At 47.3% G+C, this 27,089-nt stretch overlaps 2 protein-coding genes and 1 long non-coding RNA gene across 3 annotated transcripts in view; 2 read left to right on the top strand and 1 right to left on the bottom strand.

Annotated features, from left to right (window-relative positions):
- The window catches only part of LOC135810147 (uncharacterized), a 49,892-nt gene extending 42,316 nt beyond the window's left edge, over positions 1 to 7,576 (top strand). Inside the window, exon 16 of the mRNA XM_065323614.1 lies at positions 7,202 to 7,576. Coding sequence (XP_065179686.1) covers positions 7,202 to 7,365 — 164 coding nt within the window. The 3' untranslated portion in view covers positions 7,366 to 7,576. The remainder of the gene's footprint in view (positions 1 to 7,201) is intronic.
- LOC135810148 (uncharacterized) lies at positions 7,503 to 10,085 on the bottom strand. Its single transcript, XR_010552279.1, has 2 exons — positions 9,708 to 10,085; positions 7,503 to 8,347 (listed from the first exon to the last, which is right to left on the bottom strand). It is a non-coding gene; the product is annotated as an uncharacterized LOC135810148 (long non-coding RNA).
- A 1,817-nt stretch (positions 10,086 to 11,902) lies between these two features.
- On the top strand, positions 11,903 to 26,275 carry LOC135810146 (uncharacterized). The gene is made up of 7 exons (XM_065323613.1): positions 11,903 to 13,139; positions 20,256 to 20,456; positions 20,928 to 21,070; positions 21,536 to 21,917; positions 22,424 to 22,642; positions 23,089 to 23,213; positions 25,003 to 26,275. The coding sequence occupies exons 1-7, from the start codon at positions 12,617 to 12,619 to the stop codon at positions 25,399 to 25,401; spliced, it is 1,992 nt and encodes a 663-aa protein (XP_065179685.1). The 5' UTR covers positions 11,903 to 12,616; the 3' UTR covers positions 25,402 to 26,275.
- Positions 26,276 to 27,089: the final 814 nt, after the last annotated feature.

The raw sequence follows: 27,089 nt of genomic DNA, 5'->3' as shown, positions 1-27,089 counted from the left end.
GCAGAAGGAGATGTGGCTGCATGGTCCGTCATGGTTGAGCGATGAGTCTCAGTGGCCACCAGTCATCTCGTTTCAGAGCACCAATGAGTCCGTCACCGAAGCACGCGTGTCGGCTGTGGAGGTTGACACTCCAGTTGTTTGGCCGTGGGAGAAGTTCTCCAAGTGGCAACGAGCTCGCGGTTTGGTCGCAAGTATGCTATCATGGCGACACAAGGGTGTTTCGCGTGCAGAATTGATTCCATCTGCTGAGTCTGTGATGTTTCGCGCCATCCAAGAGCAATGCTTCCCCAAGGAGTTGTCCCAGTTGCGGAGCAAGGAGCCACTGAAGAAGGGTTCGAAGCTGTTCAAGTTGTCTCCGTTTCTGGATGAAGCTGGTTTGCTCAGAGTTCGTGGTCGTCTGCAGGAGAGCGATCTGTCCTACGAGGTTCAGCATCCGATCATCCTGGGCAGATGTCATCTAAGTGAGTTGTTTCTGCGTGATGCTCACCTTCAGCGAATGCACCAGGGTGTAGAGAGCGTGCTTGCGTTTCTACAACAGCAGTTCTGGATTCTCGGAGCTCGTCGGTTTCTTCGTAGCGTGTCGGAGAAGTGCATTGTTTGCCGCAGATTTCGCGCACAGACTGCTGCTGAGGAGATGCCGCCGTTGCCCTCAGACAGGGTGAAGCACCACCAGCCATTCGGTCTCACAGGTATTGATTATGCAGGTCCGTTGTACGTGCGCAGTTCATCAAATGTTCAGAAAGTGTGGGTCGCACTCTTCGTGTGCGGTACTACTCGCGCAGTGCACCTAGAGCTCGTGGATAGCCTGTCGACAGAGGTGTTCCTGCTAGCATTGCGTCGTTTCATCGCCCGTCGTGGGAAGCCGCTGCGTATACGTTCAGATAATGCTACGACGTTCAAGTCCGCCGCAGACAAGGTGGCAATCCCGTGGTTCTTCAATCCGCCATCTGCCCCGTGGCATGGAGGGTTCTATGAGCGTCTGGTGGCATGTGTGAAAGCTCCCTTGAAGAAGGTTCTCGGTCGAGCATCATTGAGTCGAGACGAGCTGTTCACTGTCTTGACGGAGATCGAGAGAGTCGTCAACTCTCGACCCCTCACTCCGGTTTCTACGGATGTAGCTGACGAGTCGCCGCTGACTCCAGCCATGATGTTGGGAGACATCTTTGCAACCGGTATTGCCTCGTCTGACAGACCACTCGATCCACGGCAGTTGTCCGCTCGAGTCAAGTATGTCCACACCGTCTACGAGCACCTCAACCAGCGTTGGTCGTCTGAGTATCTCATTCGTCTCAGTGAGTATCATCGGTCGAAGTCAACTCCGATTGTCGTGAACGACGTTGTGTTTATTGCCGACGACAACCGGAAGCGGCAATCATGGCGCTTGGGTAGGGTCGCAGAGCTGTATCCTGGAAGAGATGGCAAGTGCAGGGTGGCCAAAGTCCAAGTTGGCCAATCGTCCATGCTACGGCCCATTCAACGCTTGGTTCCGTTGGAAGTAGCGAAGGAGCATGTTGAGCCGCCTGCTGTGGACGCTGAGCCGCAGCCGCAGACACCCGCGAGCGCTGATCCAGTCAACGTCGTCGATGATGTTGAAATACCTTCGACGACCGTTGAACCGCAAGTTACGCGTCGATCTCGTCGTACCGTTCGACCACCACCTCGTCTTGATTTGTGATCAGTGTGGTTGAAGCCCTTTGGTGGGGAGAATGTTGTGTATCGTGTCGGAGAAAGGTCTTCTGGGGTGTCGTCGAGATCTCGTTGCGACCGTGACTCCTGCTTGTCTCCCTGGCTAGGTGCTGCTTGCTTTGCTTTTTGCGTAGTGTTTTGGATTATTGTTTACTATTGCGTATTGTTAGTGTTCGTTGTGATTTGGTACAGTACTTGTTACGAGATACGACACATTGTGTAGTGTGTGTTTGCAGCACGAAGAAGACTGCTCACCAGAACGGTTAGCTCAGGAGCTTGGGCTTACCTTGTGCAATCACAGTTCATCAGCTTGGACATTGCGCTTGCTCCCATGCGAATAACCGACTAGAATAGTAATTATTTCTTCGTTGCATTTTTGAATTGTGTTCTTGCTAGCTCGTTGATTTATTTTAGTTGATGTGTTGATTTGTGTTTGATTACTTATTTATTTGATGCGCGATTTATGTGCGCTGATTGCGTGATGGCATGCAATTATGATCATGCTTGCGCCAGCTAGCTAGATGCCTGCGCCGCGCACTGATGTTGAATGAGTTAGCATGCGCCCCGCGCTGTTCATACATATATGGTACATGGTGTGTAATGTTTGCCGCACACGCGTATACGTGCCTCGCCTCGTACTGCTTATGTGCCTCGCGCCGTACTATTGCTGTCGCTTTGCCAAATTTAGCTTCCGCTTTCCGAGCGCTGTACGCTCTTCTGTACGCTCATGCCAAAGTTGGACGCACGTTGTGGCTGGCCAGCGCTTTACCCCTCATGCGTTGTTCTTTTCCTTGATGCTGTGGTTTGTTTTTCTTTAGTGTTTTAGAGTTCTCTTTCCGATGTAGTTCGTATTTTTCCAGTCTCTTCTTCTCAATGTATTCTACTGTTCATTCATTATAGTCCGTAAAGAATTACGTGACCTTTTGTCTTGTGGCGTCTGTGCGATCCTGAAACTTTTGAGGTGTTAGTAGTGAACACAACAAGCATATTTCGGCAGAACGGGGGTTGAAAAAGCATTCTCTGCCATGTCAAATGACAGTTACCACGGAATTGGCGTGCGACGTTAACGCGTTCTGCTTTTGCAGCAGATTTGCCCCGTTCTTCGACACGCAGTCCATCCATCCACCAAATGTGGCCGGAACTGTTACTTTGCGGAAGGTAGCAGCCTTGAATGGCAGGCCAGTGGCAGAAGTCTACGAGTCGTAGATCTACATAATATGGCCCAGTTGCAGCGATGTTCGACCTTCGCTGAAAAAGCCCGCTGTGTGAAAAGATTCAAATCAAATCATCTTTTGCTGCGCACGCCGGGCCGCGGACGGGTATTCCGTGGATCACGACACCAGTGAAGTCAGACTTGAAAATGTTCGCAAAACAAGCATTTTGCAACGAAGGTCGAAAATCGCTGCAAGCGCAACTGGGCCATATTATGTAGTGTGGCTAGCCTTCATCTGAAGTGCGCCTGCGCCGGCCACATGTGTTCTTTTTCATCCTCGCTTTGTTGTTGGCATAGTCGCTTGTGAATGTTTGTTTTTGGTTGGATAACATTTATGCTGGTGGCTCTGCATCATTCGAGCTACTAGTATGGAGTTCGACTGTCGAGATAGAGCACGGGACGTGTCAGACTATTCTGATGTCGATATTCTGGATGATGAGGATGACATCGTGTCGTCTTTGCAGCAGGCACAGGAAGCCCCGATTGCCAGGAAGCGCTCCCTCCAACGGACTTCTGCTGAAAAGTCCGAAGCGGCGTCCAAGAAGACCAAGGTTGCTCATGGTGGGAGCACCAGGCTGGTGAAGGTGAAGCCAGAGAAGCGGCTTTCTGAATTTCCGAACGAGATGCTAACAGTTTCGAATAAGCAGCTGTACTGTCAGGCCTGCCACACGGTCCTCTCGCTCAAAAAGAGCATTGTGGAGGACCACCTGAAATCAGATCGCCACTTTCGTGGGAAGGAAGAGCGCCAGGCCCAGGTGCTGCGCCAGGAGAAGGTGCTGGAGTCTTGGGAGAAATACCAGAAGCGACATGCCAGCGTGCTCGGTGGTACTGGCTTGACTCCAGCAGTCGATCCCACCCATTCTCTGGCCCGAATTCAGGCTGTGTCTGTGCTGCTGAAGGCTGGCATACCACTAGCAAAGATGTCGTATCTCCGACCACTGTTGGAAGAGGGCTCAGTGCCCCTGACGGATGCATCCCATCTTCGGTCGTACATACCCTTCATCCATGAAATGGAAGTGGCCACTCTGAAGTCCGAGTTGCAAAACCATCCTCCTCTGACCGTGATTTTCGACGGAAGTACGTATCAAGGGGAGGCGCTAGCTGTGTTGATCCGGTATATCAATGATGACTTCACCATAGTCCCAGAGGTTGGTACGAGTGCACATTCTGGCGACTGGATTTCAGCAGAAATTTCAGCAGAAAATGCACTTTCATGAGCAGAATATTGAGCAGACCGAAAAGCAGAATGAGGGATTTCGGCGAGCATTATCCGCCTAGCCCTATTCCAAATGAATGTCATCCGTGCATTTGCCCATGTACATAACTTCACAGGCAGTAACTTACAATCGTACATGTAGATGGTCCTACAAGCTACATGTATTTTGATACATGTACTCAAATCAACTGCAGATCGATGTGATTCAAGCCATGCAAGGACAGAGTGGTTTAGCAAAACTTTCGTGATCTCGCGCAATCCTATTTGCTATGTTCGCAGAGAACTGGTACTCGTTGCATTCAGAAGATGTTCGCGCCCATAGCTAGCTGGCGTGCCTGACACAGCTGATGTGCTGCTGGCCAGCTAGCTGCTAGTGCTAGCTTGTTGAACTCGTGAAATGAATCTTCACAAATCCGTAATCTTGTATGCAATATTTCGAACTACTTTTCAGCTAAACCAAACTCGTCGATTGAAGGAACAAACTATAACCATGAGCATCATATGTCGCTGACCTGCACATTGATATTTGTTTGATCTTTATTTATTCTACCTTTGCAGCGCTGCACAGTTTGTACGAGGACCTATGCAGTGCATGTCTACAGCTTATTTGAATGCGTGCCTACTGCGCAGTACTAGTCCCTTGTATAGTACGCGAGTTGTAGTGCGGGTTAGCACACAAGTGTGAACGCTACGCACTTTTCATGCAAGCTACCTTTCTGGATTCTGTACTTGTTTTCATGCACATGTCGCTGGCATACGCGATACGGGCCGGGTTTGTGTATTGGTTTTGAACCATGTGGTTCTTCTTTTCAGTTTAGTTGTTCTTTGGTTGCTCCGCGAGTTGTTGCTTTGGTTGGAGACAAAGATGGCTTTCCGTTTCTGTAATATAATGATTAATGTAATGTAAGTATAACTGATAGTATACTGTTGAGTGTTGGGATGCGTTGGGACCTCGACACCAATATCATACATGTAGCTACCTTCTACGGACATCACCGTTTGTGACACTCCGACTGGTCACTCAGCCTGGTGACACTAGTTCATCAAGTACTGTGGCAGGTTCGCTGTCGGAGAACCATCGTAACTTTCTAGTTACTCAGCTGCCACCTCGAACGAGTTTCAAGTCTTGCATTTTCTCACATCACAATCAAAAACCTCCAGTACGAGGATTTTTACTTGCACTAGAGTGGAGAGAACAACTGTTAAGTCTGTCTTTCAGCCTGCTCCTGCCTGATAAAGTCGAAAGCGGGAATGCACAGGAAAAAGGAAAAGAGTATCCGCACTCCTTTTTTGAGTCTTGGAATACGATAGGATCACCTTTTTTTTCTTTTCTTTTTTACAAACGGGTACCCTTTTACTAACGGTACCTGAGATTAACGGGCGGGTACCCAGGTACCCGGTACACCCGTTTGACCCCTAGTTTTTAGTGTTTCAGTTTGTTGCCTCAACAGTACAAAGTACTAATACTAAGAGAGACGAACGAAAAGAGAAAGTAAAACAGAGCAGGGAAGGAAGAGGCAACTGAAAGCCGGGAAAGAAAAACGGAGAGAAAAGGAGAAGGAATGTGGACTGGGGGGATTCATGATCCATTACTAGAGCCGGGCAAGACATGAACAAAAGGGGCAAATCCGTCGATATTCATGTTTAAAAATTGCTGATAACAATAAATTTAAAAAATTGCACCGCTTCACGCACAGGGTGGGTCAAGAATCTCCTTTCTGCTTCCGTGGGATCCACCACCCCATGATCAGGCGTCAGATACGGCTCCTAAACGTCGGGGGAGGATGGATCATTTTCCGGTAGATTCATGTGTTACTAGTTATCGGTTGCTGTGTCTGTAGTTAGGTGTGCCTCATTCATCGAAACACCCAAGCATCCCCCGACAACTTCAGTGGCTATCTACCTCTAGATCATCAAGGTGATTTAACCAACTCTTAATTACAATTACTTCAAGTAATATGTAATGCCCTCAATGCCCTGATGATGCCCAATGGGCGAAATATTGGCAAAGTTCTATTTGGTGCAGCTGAGAGCCTGTTGCCGGAATGGCGGTATTTTCAAGTGCAAGAAATACGCTGCAATGGAGTCTGGGAATTCTGAAGAACGTTAATATTCAATGGCACTAAACGAGAGAGCTTGGAAGCTCAGGGCCCTACGCTATGCTTTTTTGCCTTGATGACCTAGACAAAAAAAGCATAGGGATGTTATAAATTCTTTAAAAAATCCTTTTTTTTAAGACATAACCTGGGATTCGAACCCGCACTATCGCGCGCCCTGCATGCATCCCCCGATACACTTCGCATATATACTAATTCTTCCAAGTTGTTTCACATTGTGATCTTGCATTTGAAAGCCCTATTTGAATATGCATTGTGGCCAGCCGTCTTTGATGGCACGGTATGGTAGGGGATAGGTACGGGACAGGTACGATCGAGGGTAATACGACACCGTCTCCCGTACCGTACCGTACCATCAAACACAGCTGGCCACATACAGCTGCCCGCAATATTCAAATAGGGCTTTCAAACGCAAGATAATAACGTGAAGCAACTTGGAAGAATGGGTATGAATGCGAAGTGTATGGGGGAATGCATGTAGGGCGATAGTGCGGGTTCGAATCCCAGGATATGCCTGAAAGAAAAATAGGAGAATTGAAAAATTTATAACATCCTATGCTTTTTTGCCGTCAGATACGGATAGCGCCAGGCGTGACACGAACAAACAAACAAACACACAAACAAACACACAAATACCAAATTATAGCTGTGTGGACCCTGGCTAGCGCCAGACGTTACTGAAGTAACGTCTTCTGCATAGCTACGGGAATAATACTATATTCACGGGATCCGCGTTGGCATCACTTGAATGTTCAGAAACACACAAACTATAGCCTATAGCACTAACATAGCATTTCCGAGGGGTCTTTAGCGTTTTTTCGGGTTGTAGGGCTGAAGGATATACTGATGGGTTTGTAGAAAGTCTCTTTAATTATTGGATGGGTACCGAGAAAGAATTGTAGTATTCAGGAACGAAATTCCTCCTTTGTGCACTGCCTACTCCACCGCTTTGCTCTTTCTTTTGCGCAGGAATTACATTTGACAAGGCCTCGCCGGACGACTTTCACTCCAACTGTGATACGGAATGGAATAGCTACGTATACGACTGTCGCTGGGAGAATTGCGCGTTGAAGTCATCCATTTCCTCAACATCATCTCACACACAGATGACCATGATAATTTGGGTTCGGTAGATGAAAAGTGCAGCTTTTCAATCAGCGTGTTGAAAACAACACAACCAGACTTCGTTCTAGGATAGATCACGGGTCAATTGACCATTCTATCGTTAAAATGTTTGAACGTTTTTAAAATGATGTTGGAGTATCATTAATTTTTATTTATTTTTTTTTATTTTATTCTCGTATCCGTCCCGAATGGGACTCACGACGGCAGAATTAACTGTGAGCATGTTTGTGTGAGAGTGGGAGAACGAAATGAAAAAGAAAAGAAGAGTCTTGTAATAAAGGTCAAATTTAAGAAGAGCAGTACTAGACTAAATGGCTGAGCAGATGTTACTCCATTGTTTTCTGTCGCGGGCATAGGTGCCAAGATCACGAAGGTAGCTGGGCTTAAAAATGCAGATAGGTGTGAAGCGAACGTCTCGCTGGAGACTTGTGGTGAGGCAAGAGCGGGGTGCACCTATTCGAAAGGGCTGACTGGTAGCATATGTACAGAAAGCAGTGAGAGCAACATTTGCAGGGATGTCACTTGGCTGGCGTAACATATGTCCTAATAGCTTCCACCTGTCCCGCTTGGCCATTTCAGATACAGAGCACTGGCCAGTATAATAGTGACAGATATGCTCTTATCATGTGGTGGAAAGATACGTGCCGAGGCTTTATGAGTCAAAGAAGGAGATACTAAAAATTCGTTTTGTTTGTTTGTATACTTTATTTGAATTCGCTAATCCAAACGAGCACAAATGTGACAAGGCAGCGAATGTGTTATTGTGTTACAGGGAAGGAGGGTTGGGGAGAAAATAGTGAGAAAGAAGAAAGAATGGTAGATATCTCAATGAAGAGCGATTATTAATGCGAAAAGTGCCCAGTCGTCTGAAAACTGTGATTCAGTGGCAATGGCGACCGGATCCGTCCGGGTAGGCTTGCGATAAAGGTTGCTGTCACCATCACAATGCCTGAACTCAAAACCAACACCGGGTACATCTCGGACTCGTCGCTGCCACACCGTCACCACCGCCCACATGAAAACGCAAACACACACACACACACACACACACACACACACACACACACACACACACACATCAGACATGCCCATCGCGGAAGCGATGATAGCGAACAGCTATGTTAGACATAGCAACTTGTGCTGGGATTACACCATTTAACAGCTTGCAAGGCTGACGAATTGACGGCCACTAATTTTAGTCTGGTATCCACCACACAGCTGATTGAAGTGGCTTTTTCTGGCCAGTGAATCCCTATTTTTTCTTCTTTTTTTCATTTTTTTACACAACCCCGAAAGGGTGCCCCCGCATAGCCACACACACACACACACACACACACACACACACACACACACACACACACACACACACACACACACACACACACACACACACACACACACACACACACACACACACACACACACACACACACACAACCAAACACCACACGCACACACCATGCACCATGTATACGCCCGTCGCAAGAGAAGCACGCAAATCTGCAAATGCACTGGATGTGCACCCACAGATTTTCTCTTATAGCAAAGTGAATGAGACAGATCAAGACTTGCGCCAGATAACTGTCTAATCCACACAACTGGCGAAGCCATGTGAATCGACCACCAATGCACACCTGGCCTACACCACACGGAGTACATTGGTTTAAAGCGGCCAAGACAGTTATCTATGCACACCCTACACTTGCTGGGGTAGCCAGTATAATTATAATGTTCTCATATTCATTATGCCTTTACGAACACTCTCAGTATGCCTTACGGCCAAGACGGAACCAGACGGTAGAAACACATACATGTACATGACCTTTCAGCGTGGTGGTGGAGAAGGTCAATCATTGTTGAGCAAGAGACCAGGAACTGTGAGTTTTAAACGACAATGCCTGTGTCGCCCCTTCGTGCATGGTGGAATACCGTGTACATGTACGATGTACTAGCGGTGGAGAAGATAGCTCAGACTACACTACATACTTCAGTACATGTATAGTCCACAGCATGTTGCGTGTGCAAGTATGCCTCCCACGCGTAACAGTGTATGAACTACTAGCCCCCGCAGAGTTGCAATTATTTCAAAAGACATCACCGACAGTACAGCACAGCTGGGCAGCGAGATGTTCTGTTAGGATTGCTATGTTTAGTATGACTGTTATCTATATGTATATTTTACTTCACCATAGGTACAGGCATTGCTGACTTCTTGCCGTGGATCATGAATGATGCCACAGCTCCTAGGCTAGTAGGGGGAAATCAGCTGGTGCATAATCATGCTGCCCATGCCATGCTGGACTGCCAAGGAGCAGTTGTTTCTATTGTAGGAAGAGAGCGACATACTCACCAGGGACACCCTGGGTCGATGCGCGTGCCGCCTACTGCAGCAGCCATGCAGGACCTCGGTAGAGACGATTACACCGGATTCCATTCTTCTTTGCAAAAGCCACAAACCTTCTTAAAATGTGAATGTATCGTGAAGGCAGCAAAACAGCAGTGGTGGTAGTGGGGGATACAAGGTGGATGAAGTCTGCGGTACTTGTCTCTGTGACAGATCAAGCTAGCAATACGAAGTACACAATTCCATGTACCCAATGATAGCATCGCATGCATGTGCTTAGAGGAGGGGAATACCGTGCTGTACATGAATGATGGCACAGCAGTTCACTGCACAGTAATGCACGGTACACGAATGATTGTATCTGCAGGACGTGTACATTTACATTTACATGTACATTGTCAGAACAAGGATTCAAGGTAATCCTCTTCTCACTACACATACTCAACACATGCGAATTGCTTTCCAAACTAAAACTTAAATACTAGTAAATAAGAAAGAGAGAGAGAGAAAGTCAGAGAGTGGTATCGCAGGTTAGGCCAACATGTAACTATGGTTGGATAATGACTACATGTGTAACAATTGGTCACACACGGCTGTCTCCGATCGAAAACACGATGTCACCGTGGATGTTAACGTTAGCACTGGGAACAGCGTGTCAAACGAATGAGTCTAAACATGACGCCCTACAGTCTACCGCTAACTGAATTCTCCCAGCAATACACTTGCTTCCGCTTTTTGTCTCTTATCCGCGGTTATTCAACAAAACCGAGGCTTGATATTCCGCGTAGACTCAGCGCTCGACATATTTTACATAACGTATCGGGTGGAATATGTTGTATAAGAGCCGCAACGCACAATTAGTCCCCCGAACATGTACAGTGTACACTGCTCACTCAGGATGTGGTTTTAGCATGGAGACCCGACCCTGTATTCTCCTTAGATTAGCCACATCGTCAGCGAGAGCAGGATTGGCAGTAGTTCAACCTGATAACTAGTCAAGTATGATAGTGCGCAGGCATTACTTCAATCGCATACTCGCACTGTATATTCTGAGCTATTTTGCTGCGGCGACGACTTGAAGTGCACACTGTGGAAGCCTGCTTCACCGGTCTTGCCTTCCTGCACGCTGAACAAGGCAGTCCAGGTCGATGGCCATCTTGCCGGTCCAGTCCATCCCAGAAATGCTGCTCCAGCTACTGCAGCATGCTGGTGCTGTGCTGTCTTGGTCGATCTGACCATAACCCCCCCCCCCCCCCCCCCCTTAGTCCATGATACACTGTACTCAGTCATAAATGTAGCCGATGCAGCTCAATGTACTGCAGCTATCGTGCATCATCATTCATCAGTACACCCACAGTGGTTCTATTCCGCACTATGTGCACATCCACACGGAATCCATGCCATAGGAACATAGTATTGCTGCATAGCTGCAGCTAGTTGGGGTCAGTCATGCCACTACTAAACACGGGTAAGGGATTCTGTGGGGAAGCTTCAACCCATTTCACACTGATGTTGTCCATAACATCTTCATGAGTGCAGTGCCATAGCAGTGTCTATGCCCCTGTGCTGTCTCTCTATGATGGCAGTGTTGTGGGGAATCAACCAACACCGGCGAATAGTGGTTATCTCCTGCTAATGTGCAACACCCCATAACAGATTCAGTGACAGGACAACGAAGGTCCAGGGGAACTGCACAGCCCAGTGTTTGCGTGTGTGTGTGGTATGTGCGTGCGCGTGTGTATGTGTGTTTGTATGTGTGCGTATGTGGTGTGTGTGTACATGCTTCAGCGATGGACAGGAGTATGAGTATGTGCATGTGCATGTGCGGGTGCATGTATGTGCGTGTACTGCGTGTGCATGTCTATGAGTGGTCATTCGAGTTCTGAACTGGACGTTGGGAATTATGAACAAGCTGGACACTGCAGCGACGTGGCGAGTGCATCGCATAGGATGTCAACACACACATGCCCTGCACCCACGCTCTGAAATCGAACCCCTGGCCTAGGGCGTCCCCTTCTTCTGCAGCCTGCTCCGCTGCCTCGCCTGGCGGTTGGCCATTGGCATTCGCAGTTCGAAGCGCGGCTATGCTGGCATGGTCACAGGCATGATCAGTGAGCAGCACCCGTTGACAGTCTCAACGACATCACTCTCAACAGCAACGGTTAGGTTAGCCGCCAGCCAGCCTACACTACAGTACAGTACCAGCACCAGTACCAGCACTGGCAATATCAAAATCAGCTACAATTGTGCTGGACACTAGTCACAACGAAGTCACTGCTCTGCAAAGCTTAGCCAAGATCAGTTGGAAGCAAGACCTTCCCAGCTAGGAGCGCGCAAGAGACGCCTCCACAACTTGAAGAAGGGGACAGAAAACGGGAGCGTCGACATCAGTGTGAGGTATTCAGTCTGCTAGTGGTGTTACTGTTGACTGTTGATGGACACCAGTACTTAGGCAGTAGATACTGTCACGCTGTACATGGTATTACGCCTTGTTGTGCATGCAAGTCAACAGTCCTAAAGAGAGCGGTAAGTGAGAGTGAACAGTAAAGTTGAAACTAGTCTCGCTTGGATAAGCCGTGGTTAGACGAACCAAGTGCACGAGAAAATATTGCGTGTACGCTCGTTAACGCTCGCCTGACTTAGTGACGTTTGACAGCAGCAGCAGAAAGGTGTTGCCAGTGTTGCCAGTGGAGGCATCAGCATCATCACCAGTGCGAGGATTCCAGAGGGCAAGGGGCTGAGCCACGCTAGGACGAACCCAGTCCTCTGCTAGTGGCCTGATTTGCTTATTCAGTGATCGTCCTATCATCCTGGGTAGCCGAAGCGGCCGAAGAAGGAGAAGGTGAAAACTGGGGAGAGGGACCCGTGTGAAGCGGAGAACGGAACTGCACTTCGTGCAGTCGGAGGCTGGTACAATGGACGACACAATAAGAGCGTGTAGATCTGGCTGTAAAGGTCAGGCTCGGTTAGGTGTACATGTCCTGATATGTGCAGTGTTCGCCATAGTTCATTCCTCCGCCACCTTCTCACCACAGCGGTCGGAAGGGAAAGGTTGGAGTGTTAGCGCTGAAAGCGGAGTGAGCCCCGATTCACCAGTGTATAATGAGCTCTCATCGGCTGTGGTGGATGCACGCCATGTTGGAAGCACCCGTAGCGTGTCTAGACGAGCAAGATCACTGGAACGTCGATCAGACATTGGAAAGAATAGTAGCGATGTCCGTTTGTACGTTTTCAATGTGTTCGCGCGGCGCACGCAGCTGAACGTCACCCTCATCTCGGGCGGTCCATCCAGGCAGACGTTGCTCGTCTCCAATATTCCCTACTCACACTCACGACTAGTGTCTGTGGACTCGCTGAGTGTTATCGACTCGTTCCGTGCTCGAATCCTCAGGCGGCGTAACAAGATCAGGCCGGGAAGACCACAGTACAAAACATTAGGTAAGTTTTGTAAAATCCAACCAGCAATGTTGATACAGGGTGGTATTACTTGTTATAATTTTATCTGTCATAATCAGTCTTCGTCTGCTGTTAGAAGGTGTGTAGACGTGTGAAAGATGATATTGTGGTACGAAGATAGTGGATGAAAACATGTGTTTTGCTCTTCTGGCGATCGCGCGTTTCCACTCTCACCAGGCTTGGAAACATTCCATGATCTAGAACCAGCGATTTAGCCTTTATTTTAGGGCTATGAAAGGTTTACACTGAGATCTGGTGACCTGGTATATTCCCCTAGAGCTGTTACATCGGCGTGATGTTATCGGTCTTGTAAGGGCTTCATATCGCTCCTAGCTCACAATAACATGCACCATGGCGATACGGCACACGTAGTTTGTGTATGTGACACCGTGTGCGCGTGCCAGCGAATCATAGCAAAGTCTGGCGAAATAGTTGTGGTGACAGGATTTCTCCTTCATCGTTCATATGCTGCTCTCCTCCCCAACCATTTGCAGTACGTAAATCTGGCTCAGATATGTATTCCGCTTTGCGTGCTGTACAAAATACGACTCTTGTCGTCTTGTGGTGACTTGTCATGTGGTGACATTGCGACAGTCGCATACAACGATATGTTTTAACACGCGGTTGTATTGTAGAGGACACCGCTAGTGGCCCGGGGCGAGCCTCTAGCCATTTGTAAAGGCGTTTTAGCATACCGGCTAATCCTTCCTCCTCGCACGTCTAAAAAGGGACTCTCAGATAGATTTCTTTTCCTTGATAACTAAATTGCTAGCCGCAAATTTGAGATTAGATCGCTAGTTTCGGGTCCCGACAAGGGTTGAAGATGAGCACAAAACAGAGTTTTGTCCATTTCGGCTGCATTCCGTACTCGCATCTAGACTAGAGGACCGTCTTGTTCTGGTGATAATTCCTGATCGGGTGTGATCGTGTCTCAATCGTTCACGGCTCTCTTTCATAACCAGTACCACGCATGCCTCGTTTTCACGCAGGAACAGTCGCGTTTGAAACAGGATATCAGAGCTGGCTTGTTCAGATCGTGATCTTTGTCAGTGTGCGGTGACAATGGTGTGGATGAGGGGCGCGCACGCGTACCTCATGAGACATTCAGCACAAAAGAGGCTAGCCCGAGTCCGCCACATACAAAGATATGTCTGACGAGAAATCCAGCCAGCGTCTGACCTACGGAGATCATATGAGCGGAGGAGGAGGGGGGGGGGGGGGCGGACCTTCATGTTGATGAGGTACAGGTCAATTCTCGCATACACGTGTACCCCGTTTCCAGGCTGTTATTAGAGCGGCTTTCAGAGGAACATATGAAAAGCAGCGATAATGCGGCCATTCTTCAGAGAATTGCTTTGTTGCACTGTAAGGGGGTCGCTGTAATACAAAGCCACGGGCACGAGCAGTCGAATGCTTCATCGCAGACAATGGCTACAGGGAAGGAGCTGGTGCGGCGTCCGCAGGACAACCAACCAGTATCTATTATCTAAATTGATCCAGAAGCCAATAGGACCGAGTTACCCAAACATGAAGAGCGCTGAGCTCAGAGATAACGATGAGTGATGGTGATGATGGTGATTATCTGCGTCTGAGCGGTCGACGCATTGCTAAAGCTTACTCATTTCCGTCGTTCTACATGTGGCGTGGTGTGGGTACGGGTTGGCTTCCCCATGGCTTGGCGTGCCTCCATATTAGTATGATGTCAATTGAGGAGATGCCCTCTTCATCGCCCATTTGTATTACAACATAGATATGACAGTGTACATGACATTGTACAGTCATGTACACGTAGTCGATTGTATTATATCACGTACTGTGACGTAGCATGCACAGCAACAATGCCAACGATACCAGCACTGCATCCTATCACCTATCTGACGTGGTATTTTTATTTCAAGATGGGAAAGTCATCTAGTCGTTGGTTCGTGTAGCTACAACATGTTAGCAGCGCCATGCATGACGCATTCCTTCGCCCAAGACGTCTTAATCTCAGTGAGCCCTGTAGCCCTTCTCCGTTTGTGTAATGATTCGCTTCTCAAGTGTCTCTTGCTGCTCGACTAGACACTGTGATGTTGGTCTACAAGAGCTAGTGTACATTTGTACTTGTCAGTCAGCGCCGTGCAGTTTGGCAAAAACTTCTCCCGACATTTCCCCACCCTGGACGTAGCCTGAATTTTGCGGCTTGCAGGTGTGTGTACGTTGCAACGTTGCTGTGTCAGTGCATTCGAAACATGTGCTGTAGCATGAGGAATGATACTCCTACTGTCCTAGCCTTCAATGTGGATATCAGTTGTACAGAATTCACACAGTTAGCAGTGAGTGTTGGAGCAGTGCATTGCTACTGGTCGCCACGAGATGACTAAGACAGCAGAGAAGAAACTAGAAAGGACGGATTCCGGCATTGACGTTGTGTATTTATATCGCCCAGTATGGGTCTGAATAGTTGGGATTGTATGATTGACTGTATTGGTGATGAGAATTGGGGAGTTGCCATACAGGGGCATGAGTCCGCCTCTCGACAGCTCGCTCGACTCGATTCGACTGAATGACGATTTCCCAAACCCGGTGAGCTAGCATTGACGTTTCTAACATAGTCCCCGTCCAAAATAGAAATGGTAATGGCGTCGTAGCACCGTAACAAATTGCATCAATAATTCGTCTCTGCTCCTCCACGTGATGCCGCCGCTGTTCCAAGGAATACCAGAGTGCCACAGACCAAGCACATGACACGAAGAAGGAGGAGGAAGCGTGCGACGGGAACTCGAAGGAATCTCGTCTACGTCACTGCCAAGGCTTTGCAATGCGAGATGATCCACAGTCGCCAGAGCTATGTTGGCACTGGCCCACGCGTGTCTGTATTATCAGCCTGCATAGCTATCTCTCTCCATGTGACTTTGAGAGCACCTCAGCATGATTCTTAGAGGTGCGTGCGGGCAAAATGCGTCAGGAGTTTGAAGGTCGCGACCGCAGCTTCACGAATAGACCGCTTAGCACACCAAAGTTAGGTAGTGCGTATCTAGCAGGCTTCAACGAGGTACAAGGACCACGTTAGCTACCCCTATGCGCGTTAGCTGGTATTACGCATACCCCACGCGTCAAAGCACAAAAGGGAAACGGGAGTTGTTAATGGCAGCAACAACGATTTTTGAGCATCATCTTCCGCCTGAGCTTGTCCACGGTGTATCTGTATGTGATAGGGAGGTTGAGAAATACATGTAACTGTATTACTGGCGATCCTGACCGGACGATGTAGTGCATGGGGTGTAGGTAGGGAAACAGGTGACTACCTGGGTCAGTGTTTCATGTTCTGTCGTTGTTGAGAACGTAGCCGTGCCATGTTGGCGTTAAAGGTTGTCTTCACAGACCATTGCTGCAGAATCACGAACGGACGGTTTCCGTGCTCGTAGTGTGAGCAGCTCATGAACACGTACTGTGACATTTCCACAACTAAAAACTATTGGATGTGTGTGTGTGTGTGTGTGTGTGTGTGTGTGTGTGTGTGTGTATGTGTGTGTGCGTGCGTGCGTGTGCCCGCTTGGAGCGGAAGTTCCCACTGATTATTACGATCGTTCAGATGCTGAAGTATGCGCATCTGCAAACGACAGTAGACGACGCCATGAGATATTTAGTACACTCGACAGTGTGATGTGCTAAGCAGAAGCATATTTGGCAGTAAAATGCAGTCATGCAATAATGATAGTAACACAGTCTAATGATTGGACTGACCAGCGAAATGTGAGGTCAGGATACATCAGTAAAGCTCGTTCAATGTAGTGGATGAGAACTAAGCCTTAGAGTGTAAAGAATGGAACCCAGCTGATTGCAATGTCCAGTGTTAGACTGGTGTGGTTGACGTGGCATCGTTCAATGCTAATCGTGTAAAGTTCAGGTGGCCTACAAATCGGCCGCTCGTTCAGATCCGGAATCAAACTCGTTCTGAAATCTTGTTCATTAGTGAATTGGTGAGTTTGTTATCGCAGCCTCGAGCTATGTTCATTCACAAAACTCTAACAGATCTAACCCCCAGCGGCCACACATCACGTCAAGTGTGAATTACAACGGAGAAACGTGTACAAGAAGTCCCGTGTACCCACCGCTCCATGTCTCCAACAGTCATGCGAATGCGTACATATACAGCGAATGCATACACACACACATACACAAGCATATACACAAGCATATACAGTGCATGAAACTCCTGCTGGCTTGAAAATCTCTAGCTAGGAGTTTTGATGATGCGTGATGTTGCTGTCCTCGCCACTTCCAACTCCTCCGGCGTGTTGGCGAGTCTGTTCCCCGCTCAAAAGGCGTGAGACTAAACCAGTGCACATTACAGAACTTCGTCTCCTAAGTCTACTGTGTGCGTGTGTGAGCGCGCGCGCGTGTACGTGTGTGTGTGTGTGTGTGTGTGTGTGTGTGCGCGCGCGTGCGCCAGCTCATACAGCTCGCGTATAACTAAAACAGTCTTCAACCGCGCATACATGCACCAGCTACACCAGAAAATTCTTAGGTCGTTCTGGAAACTCTTTTCGACACTGACAGTGGACAGATCTCGAGTTACAAGCCCCCTCGCTCGCACTTTTGACACTTCTGGTCACGCACCGCTATGGACTCACCGGCAGTAGTTACAAGCCCAACAGGGAATGCTTGCCGGATCTGGTTCCGCTAAGAAGCGTTCTAAAAGATGAAGAAGTGGCTTTATGAACCGGAAGACAGCTGTCTAGGTGAACCCGTGACAGAAAAATACACTGTATCGCCCCTCCCACTGCTATAGTCACTTGTTATCAATGTCTAAAGAACTTTGCCAGCGCTATAGAATCTCACGGGATGTGTTGGCAGGAGGAAAGTCACGTTACTCGTTGACCGAACTTCGCGGTTAGATGTTGTACATGTGCATGTGCTGGACAGTAATTATTTCAACAATTATACTAGTATTAGGCTCAGTGCTCGGTACCAAGGTTACCACAAGTACAGATGTAGTCGAAATAGGGTGAGTATGAAGTGCTGTTGCTGTTGTTGAGTGTGGCACGTTGCTACCTGAGAGTAGTAAATTATCTACTCCACGCACAAAAGGTATCTACTAGTAGCCCTAGCACAGAGGCAGTATGCTTAGGTTCTGCGAAAGTGCTCAATACCTGATTCAGCCAGAGCGGTGTACACAAAGGCACACAATGAAAATCTTGGCATATTCCGTCCCAACAACGGAATTTGCCAAGGTTTTCATTGTATGCCTTCGTGCACTAGTCGTCCTAGTCATCAGAGTTTGTTGAAAACCTCACATCAGTGCCAAAAGACAGTGAAGAAATGGAGACGGAGATAATCCAAAAGGAAAAAGGAATGAGAAGGGAAGAAAGGAATCAGAAAGGATCAACGCGAAGTCCATCAACATTCAAGCCCCATTCTCAACGCCAATCATGAAAAAGACTTACTAGTAGTCCGATGTATGAGCGTAACTCGGAGAATATTCTGCGAATACCGCAAAATGCATAGTTTGTTCTTCAAAGCATTCCCTTCCAGGTCCAGAACCAGGTTACAAGATAAAAATGATTAAATGATTCCTTCGGCGGATCAAGATAGAGCCTAGTACTTGGTGGCAAGGAAGGGTGCGTTCCGTGAGTTGCCGATTACTGAAGCCTGTCACGGTACAATGCGGAAAATCAGTTGCTTGATTTCCACGTGAATTGATTGCTTTCCACCGCAAATCGCTGGCAAAATAGCGCTCCTTCAATCACACAGTCAGTCCAGGTTCTGACATGGACGGCGTTCCCCTGGGCTATGTCGCTGATGCTACCACATCTGTGCAGGATCATAGACAGTGTGTTAATTGTGCAGCTGAGCACTGTCTGTGAAGTAGTAGCAACTGATGCAAGGCCTTGTTGAACACGTGTGAAACATCCAGCCAGCACTGAGTCTGTATGCTGTGCCTGTTCCTCTACGTTCTAGTCTACACCAGCTCTACAGCATATGTAGTGTGTACCTCTGGGCGAGTGTTCGTACGTAGTCTTACACATCAGTACAATACTGCTGGAGTTGCTGCATATGCCGTTCACGTAGATCATCAGCATCAGCAGTAGCAATACTAGCATGAGCTACAGACAACAAGTAGCTTGGCAGTACGACTGCCTGTTGTACACTGTATAAGATCAAGCCGCATAGTTGGCTGAATAACAGGAAGGATGAGATTCTCAGGTTAGAATCACCACACCTCCGACATTCTAACATTCCACAGCTGGTTTGTTATTTTTGTTCTAGCTTTATTGGCTTTCGCGCCGCGCGCCGCATACTTTGCATAGCAATGTCTGGGGCGAGTACCGCGAACAGTGCATTTGGAAAGAGTGCTGCTAATGGAAGATTACTGACATACGATCCTTGACACGTTACGACAGGTTTGAATAGCGCCTTCGTGGAAGCACAGTACGAACCCAAGAGGATCCACATGCCTGCAGGATATTCTTGAGGTAGCATCCGTGGTAATATGCATAAAATTGGAGAAGCAAAACACACACCCTGCCTGGCACAGATCCTGCCTTAGGAATTGCACGTGCCCACCCCGTGTTGTGTGCTTAACGTAGACGACTCTTTAAACCACCTTTTCTTCCACTTTTTCAGCTTCCTAATTTTCTCTCCCCCCTCCCCCTCCCCCCTATCCTCCATTCACGCATGTCATCATCTTCATTATTCTGCGTGCGTCTTGGTAACAGCCTGGTGAGGAGGTAGATTTCCCCTGTACGTATGGTGAATTTGCAAACTACTACAACAAAAACAACAACAACAACAACAACAACAACAACAACAACAACAACAACAACAACAACAACAACAACAACAACAACAACAACAACAACAACAACAACAACAACAACAACAACAACAACAACAACAACAGCAGCAGCAGCAGCAGCAACAACAACATCTTGCTTATAATTGTCAGTATTGTAAAAGACTCTTTTTTTCGAGCCACCATGAGGAAGACTAACTACTGGGCTGCAGTTCCAAAGCCAAACGTTTAAGTTGCCAAAACCGTTTAGGTTTGCTAAAAGGTCATAACTTATGCCTCCCTCATCTGTGTACATTATTGTTCTCTGTTGTGTTTTTTAGGTGTTGTGAATCGTAACCTGAGCGAAGCATACCACTCTTTGCCCAGGAACCTGGATATGTTGGTGGTAGTGGAGCGAGCATTGAACAAGAACAAAGTTACTATCACTCCCATCCCGATGAATCGCGATCAAGTCATACGTCCGAGGCATGCACACCTCTTCCTGTACACTTCGCTGGAAACGTCCGTGCTCAAAGAAATGGGTAAGATATACACAGTCTGATCTATTGTATAGACTACAGAGTTGTTTGAAATCTACCACAAACGATATGGGAGAGCTATAGCCTATAGGTTCCAACTCCACCCAATCCTTGCATCTACGGGCCACATGATGCCTGCCAAGTAATTAAGAACCTTCCACATGTCAGGGTCACTTTTTACACAAATTTAGTCACATGACCAATACTATCACCAAGAGTACATAACCCCAGGTAGTATACACTCACTCTTGATAATTATCACTCCGTCAGCATCCAGGCAGGCACATGGTATAGCGCAAAAGGGCGAATATAACCTTTCACCCGATAAAGGACATGTGAGATTGTACTGTCCTCCAGTTTCCACTGCGTGAAGAGACGTCCGTGCTGTCTGTGATATTTCCTTCTTCTTTCTGACTTCTTTTCCCCTTTCTCCTCCGCGGCTATCCGATGGTATTTTGTGTATTACCTTTGCAGAGGTGCTGGCTCACTCTCCGGCGGCTTGCGAAAAGCAATTGTACTGCAACGTTGTCATACGGATAGCGCGTAATCTGACCAGCAGCCAGGCATTCAGCCTGGAGTTGCCAGTCGGAGCTACCTACAAGGACTATGAGTTCAAGGTTAGTTGGCTCGGGGCGATTCACCTTTACCACGTTGCTCAACGTTACAAGAAGGCATTATGGCCTCCTTGATATGTATGGAGACGACAAGAATCTATATAGGGGTCATATCAAGGGAGTTCTTTAGATAGCTGTCCAACCACTGGCATCATACAGAGCAATAGCAAGCATTGACTGGAGGTATGTACACAGTGATTGCATACATGTATATATGTAGAACAACACACCTTGAAGGTAGAGAGTGACAAGATACCTCCAGGACCGAAACCTCCCAGTTTTGGGACAACTAGGTGAAGTAAGAGGAATGGGGAGGAAGAGGTCGGTTCATGCAACCCTTGCCTGGTGACATTCTCTTCTCCAGACAGATTTTACTTGGTGGTAGCTGTCGCAGCTCTACAGTCTCTCTTCCTCACCCAGCATGTTCATGCTGCTCTTTCTTTGTTTCCCATTGATGGATGACATCAGGTGGTGAAGAACGGCTCTGTGAGGACGTTGACCGATTTCAAGAACGCCCAGTCATTACTGCACATGCGTGTTGCCTTGCGCATGAGTGAGGGGTCCAGCAACATTCTTGTACTGGACGGGATAAAGGAGGACAAAGTCATTCGTCCCATTCTCATGGCCAGTCCGAACTTCACAGCACATGCGCTCGCTAAATACGAAGCCACAGACTTTATCCTATTCAACTCTTACCCAACTGACGATAAGATGCTCGTAAAGATGAAGTCAATACGAGGCCAGACACTGGAGAATACTGATAAGTCACTCCAAGCAAACTATGGAGAGGTGATCAGGCTGAAGCGCCCCACAGCTAGGAATGAGGTCTTTGAACTGCAGCTATCCAGAGGTACGTCTATTCCGAGAGCCCTCTTGTAGGTATGATGGTAGCAACTATTGATTCGACAACGACGACAACAACCACACACACACACACACACACACACACACACACACAAAGGACACACACACATACACGCACATACACGCATATACACGCACATGCACACATGCGCACACGTGCACATACAAACCGGAGATACGGGTTCTATAAAACAACACAATAGCAAGCTCCTGCAGCTCATTTTTTTCTCTTGAAAGCATGTGATATTATGTGTTACTGTTAGCAAGAAAGCACAACCAAGACAAATATAAACATTCCTGCTTTGCTCCCTGAGTCACTGGTGACCAACCGTATTGTGTTGTGCTGTGGTGTGTGCATGCGTGTGTGTGTGTGTGTGTGTGTGTGTGTGTGTGTGTGTGTGTGTGTGTGTGTGTGTGTGTGTGTGTGTGTGTGTGTGTGTGTGTGTATGTGTGCTTGTCTGCGTGTGTGTATGCATATGCACGCGTGTACAGATCCCAGTTCTCTGACGAGGTTTCGTATCAACCAGGATATCCCCTATTCGCATGGCCAGTGCTTGTGGGTGGCGCAGAGTGATCCCGGTGGTAAACTGGGAAGCTTCCTGGCATGCTATCCTGTGCAGAGATTACCCAGAGCACGCAATCCGCAACACTCCCTGGTCGTCATACAGCATAGTCTACACACAGCAGACAGTGGGACAGCTCCGGCACTCAGTAAGATCAATTTAAAATCACGTCCAACGTAACATTATCCTCATGTACTTATTCTCTTGACTTACTTTGCTCCCTGATAGAGTCTCTCTCTCTCTCTCTCTCTCTCTCTCTCTCTCTCTCTCTCTCTCTCTCTCTCTCTCTCTCTCTCTCTCTCTCTCTCTCTCTCTCTCTCTCTCTCTCTCTCTCTCTCTCTCTCTCTCTCTCTTTCTCTCTCTCTCCCCCCCCCCTACTTCTGTTGTCTAATCCCCTCCTTCTCCTGTCATCAGGTGACTTTATATTCTTGACTTGTCCAGGAAGTGGAATAGTCAATTGTGGCTGCCTTGGCATGAATAGTCTGAGTCGAACAGTGAAACGGCATGTGATCTTCTAACACTGTCCAGCAACATACATTGTGATGATGTCATTCTGTCAAACACTAAGTTATGCATGTGCTCCGACTTGTGCAGATGTTGCATTCCAGGAGGCGTTCGATCCGCAGGCAGGCCGACAACACTATTATCTTGTGACCAAGAAACTGCGACAAGGAGACGGAATGCGATCTTTCATCAAACCAGGATACTACAAAGTCAAGGTGAGCATACTTGCCACTACGAATCAGCCTACATGAATGTACATGTACCAGAGTTTTGTGTTTGCGTGGCTCGCGCAATCGGCATGGCCACCCCAGGGTGGGTTCGAATGATCAGTCCGCCACACTTGCAGTGGCGGAAGCGCATATTGAATAGACATTGCGCATGGTGCTCATTTTCCGAGATAGTTGTACAATTGTCTTTGCTTTGCTTTTTCTCATTGTTACCCAAATAAATATTTGTATTTTTCTTGAATATCGTACATGTACATGTGCTAAGAAAAAACAACAAAGCAAAAAACATGTACCAGTGCACTCTCTGTGGCAAAAAAACGATTTCGATGACCTTCCATTGGTCTGGATTTCACTTTGCTACACATCATGTCCATTCCCATGCCTGGGAGTGTGGCAGTGACGTTAGTGTAACTACAACATGACCACGTGCAAAGGTCACATGACCATACAAGTGGCACATACATGTAGGTAATGAGTTGACATCCACTACACAGCGTGTGTCTTGCACAAAACAACAGATACCTTCAAGGCTTGGTTACTTCGACACATACTGCACACATACTGCACACATACTGCACACATACTGCACACATACTGCACACATACTGCACACATACTGCACACATACTGCACACATACAGCACACATACTGCACACATACTGCACACATACTGCACACATACTGCACACATACTGCACACATACTGCACACATACTGCACACATACTGCACACATACTGCACACATACTGCACACATACTGCACACATACTGCACACATACTGCACACATACTGCACACATACTGCACACATACTGCACACATACTGCACACATACTGCACAGATACTGCACACATACTGCACACATACTGCACACATACTGCACACATACTGCACACATACTGCACACATACTGCACACATACTGCACACATACTGCACACATACTGCACACATACTGCACACATACTGCACACATACTGCACACATACTGCACACATACTGCACACATACTGCACACATACTGCACACATACTGCACACATACTGCACACATACTGCACACATACTGCACACATACTGCACACATACTGCACACATACTGCACACATACTGCACACATACTGCACACATACTGCACACATACTGCACACATACTGCACACATACTGCACACATACTGCACACATACTGCACACATACTGCACACATACTTCACACATACTGCACACATACTGCACACATACTGCACACATACTGCACACATACTGCACACATACTTCACACATACTGCACACATACTGCACACATACTGCACACATACTGCACACATACTGCACACATACTGCACACATACTTCACACATACTGCACACATACTTCACACATACTGCACACATACTGCACACATACTGCACACATACTGCACACATACTGCACACATACTGCACACATACTGCACATATAATACTACTGTAAAACCGGAAAGTAACGACCAAAAAGTTTAACGTTTTTGCAATTTTGGCACAATAACGTGCAGAAAGTTTAGTGATGGCTACCTGGCCACCAATCTGTATGCGCATCTTTACACAGACATATCGCGATAACGTTTCTTCATTATAACGAGGAAAAAATTGGTCGTTAAAACGTTAAAGTTTGTGACTCGTTAGACTGTCCGGTTTTACAGTGTTGTCTATGAACATAGTTATGAATGTGATGGTGATGGTGTGTGTTTGTGTATGCGTGCCTGTGTGTGCAATGCCTATTCGCCACATCTACAGGTGATGCCAATAGGCCTGAGTATGGCTAACCATGCCATAATGCAGTCGATTGCTCAGGAGACGTGCGTGCACATCCTCAGGAACCATACCTACTTTGGAATTGTGCACGGCATCCTGAACTCGTCCAGCCCGTACCTGCCGCGCTTCACACTACTCACTGCCAGTGGGCAGACAGCTAATGTGAACATGATGTTCTGTGAGCCATTCCACAGACGGCACAACGTTCCGCGGTATCGGCCAATCACATTCACACGATCGCCTGACTGGCAAACCAATGACGTCATTACGTTCAACGTAGGCCATATCACGTCATCAGCGATTAGAATATGGGACTCACGGCAGCTGTTTGTCACTGGTGGCCTGGCACTAATGGCTGCCATCAGTCTATTGCTAGCATAGTCATGCGTACATGCAGCAGGCACACTGCTCGCCTAAAGCGAGTTTCAAGCACAAACAATTTATCCGCCTCACTCCAGAATCAAGTTTGGGGATTGTCGCCTTTGCTGAAAAAAACCCCAGCAGCACGCTATGCAGAAGATGAGGGAAGCACCTGTTGAATATGGACAAGGGCACTAATCCAGACAGGATGATGTAATCCATTCGGATTCGGTCCGAAGTGCCACGTCGGTGTTTCTGTCAAGCCTCCAACAACAAGAACAGCAAAGGAGGATTCAGAGGATGGTTTAGCCCTGAGACTACATGCTTGCATGCCTGGGCGTCTAGCTCTGATCCTGGACTGTCCTCACTCTGACTCTTCCTTGATTTACGTGTGTGTGTGTCTGCTCACTCTCATAGTCACAGGAGCTACTAATATAAAACAATTAGAAGTATAATGGTCTTGAGCACTGATTTCCTACCAAAGTCCTATTGCAACTATGAGCTATGATAATATGATACTGATTGTCAATATTTCCTAACCCATTCGGCTTGAGAATACCAGACCTTTATCAAGAGTCCACCTGTTTTACAACGGAGTGCATTGTACTTTGACTATGATGACAATCACATAATATATTATGCCGGTAGTTGACAGATGTGCCGCAGATAGACGCTTCAGCTTTGGATTTGAGTCTGTTCTTATGGTCACCACTAAAGGTGCCAACTATTGTTACTTGAATTATCTATAACATATCCACTGAACATTTTTTAGCTCAAATTCACCTCTTTGCAGGTGAAATGTTTTACAGAGGAAATGGTGTTTTTTTCTGTTTCAAGTTGGCCTCTGATATTTGCAACTCTCCTCACATGACATTCGTACAGAGGATACTCAGTATCTGCATGTTGGCGTACTTGTGTGTGTGTGTGTGTGTGTGTGTGTGTGTGTGTGTGTGTGTGTGTGTGTGTGTGTGTGTGTGTGTGTGTGTGTGTGTGTGTGTGTGTGTGTGTGTGTGTGTGTGTGTGTGAAAAATAGGGATTCACTGACCAGAAAAAGCCACTTGAATCAGCTGTGTGGTGGATAAATAATAATAATAATAATTCGTGGGATTCGCGTTGGCATCGCTTGAATGTTCAGAAACACACAAACTACCAGGCTAAAATTAGTGGCGGTCAATTCATCAGCCTTGCCAGCTGTTGAATGGTGCAATCCCAGCACAAGTTGCTATGTGTAACATAGCTGTTCGCTATCATCGCTTCCGCGATGGGCAGGTCTGAGGTCTGAGGGGTGTGTGTGTGTGTGTATGTGTGTGTGTGTGTGCGTGTGCGCGCATGTGCGTGTGTTCGATCGGGGGGGGGGTCGAAACTCTGAAAATGACATTTTACATACATTGTAATGTTCGTATCAACAATCTGCCACAAGTATCTACCACAAGTATCTGCCACAAGTATCTATTCTAAGATCAACATGTGCTCATTAGTACAGCCTGACAAAAACTTGGGACAGAAAAGAATGGAACGTCCGTAAAAGAAGTTCGTCTCTAAAGGTTCCAGCAACATTAGACATAGTTAGCATTTTACCGTTCACGCTAATGTCGACCGTCGGCCTGCACCGGGTTTTTTGTGTCCTTTCAAGACATGGTTAGCATTTCGGTTTCTGACACAACGACTTGTGACGTAACCCAAGTATTAGTTGGAATCTTTCCGTTTCG

Source organism: Sycon ciliatum, chromosome 2 (genome assembly GCF_964019385.1).
Source record: "Sycon ciliatum chromosome 2, ocSycCili1.1, whole genome shotgun sequence".
NCBI lineage: Eukaryota > Metazoa > Porifera > Calcarea > Leucosolenida > Sycettidae > Sycon > Sycon ciliatum.
The sequence above is the reverse complement of the archived record's forward strand: the minus strand, read 5'-3'. Positions and strand labels throughout refer to the sequence as shown.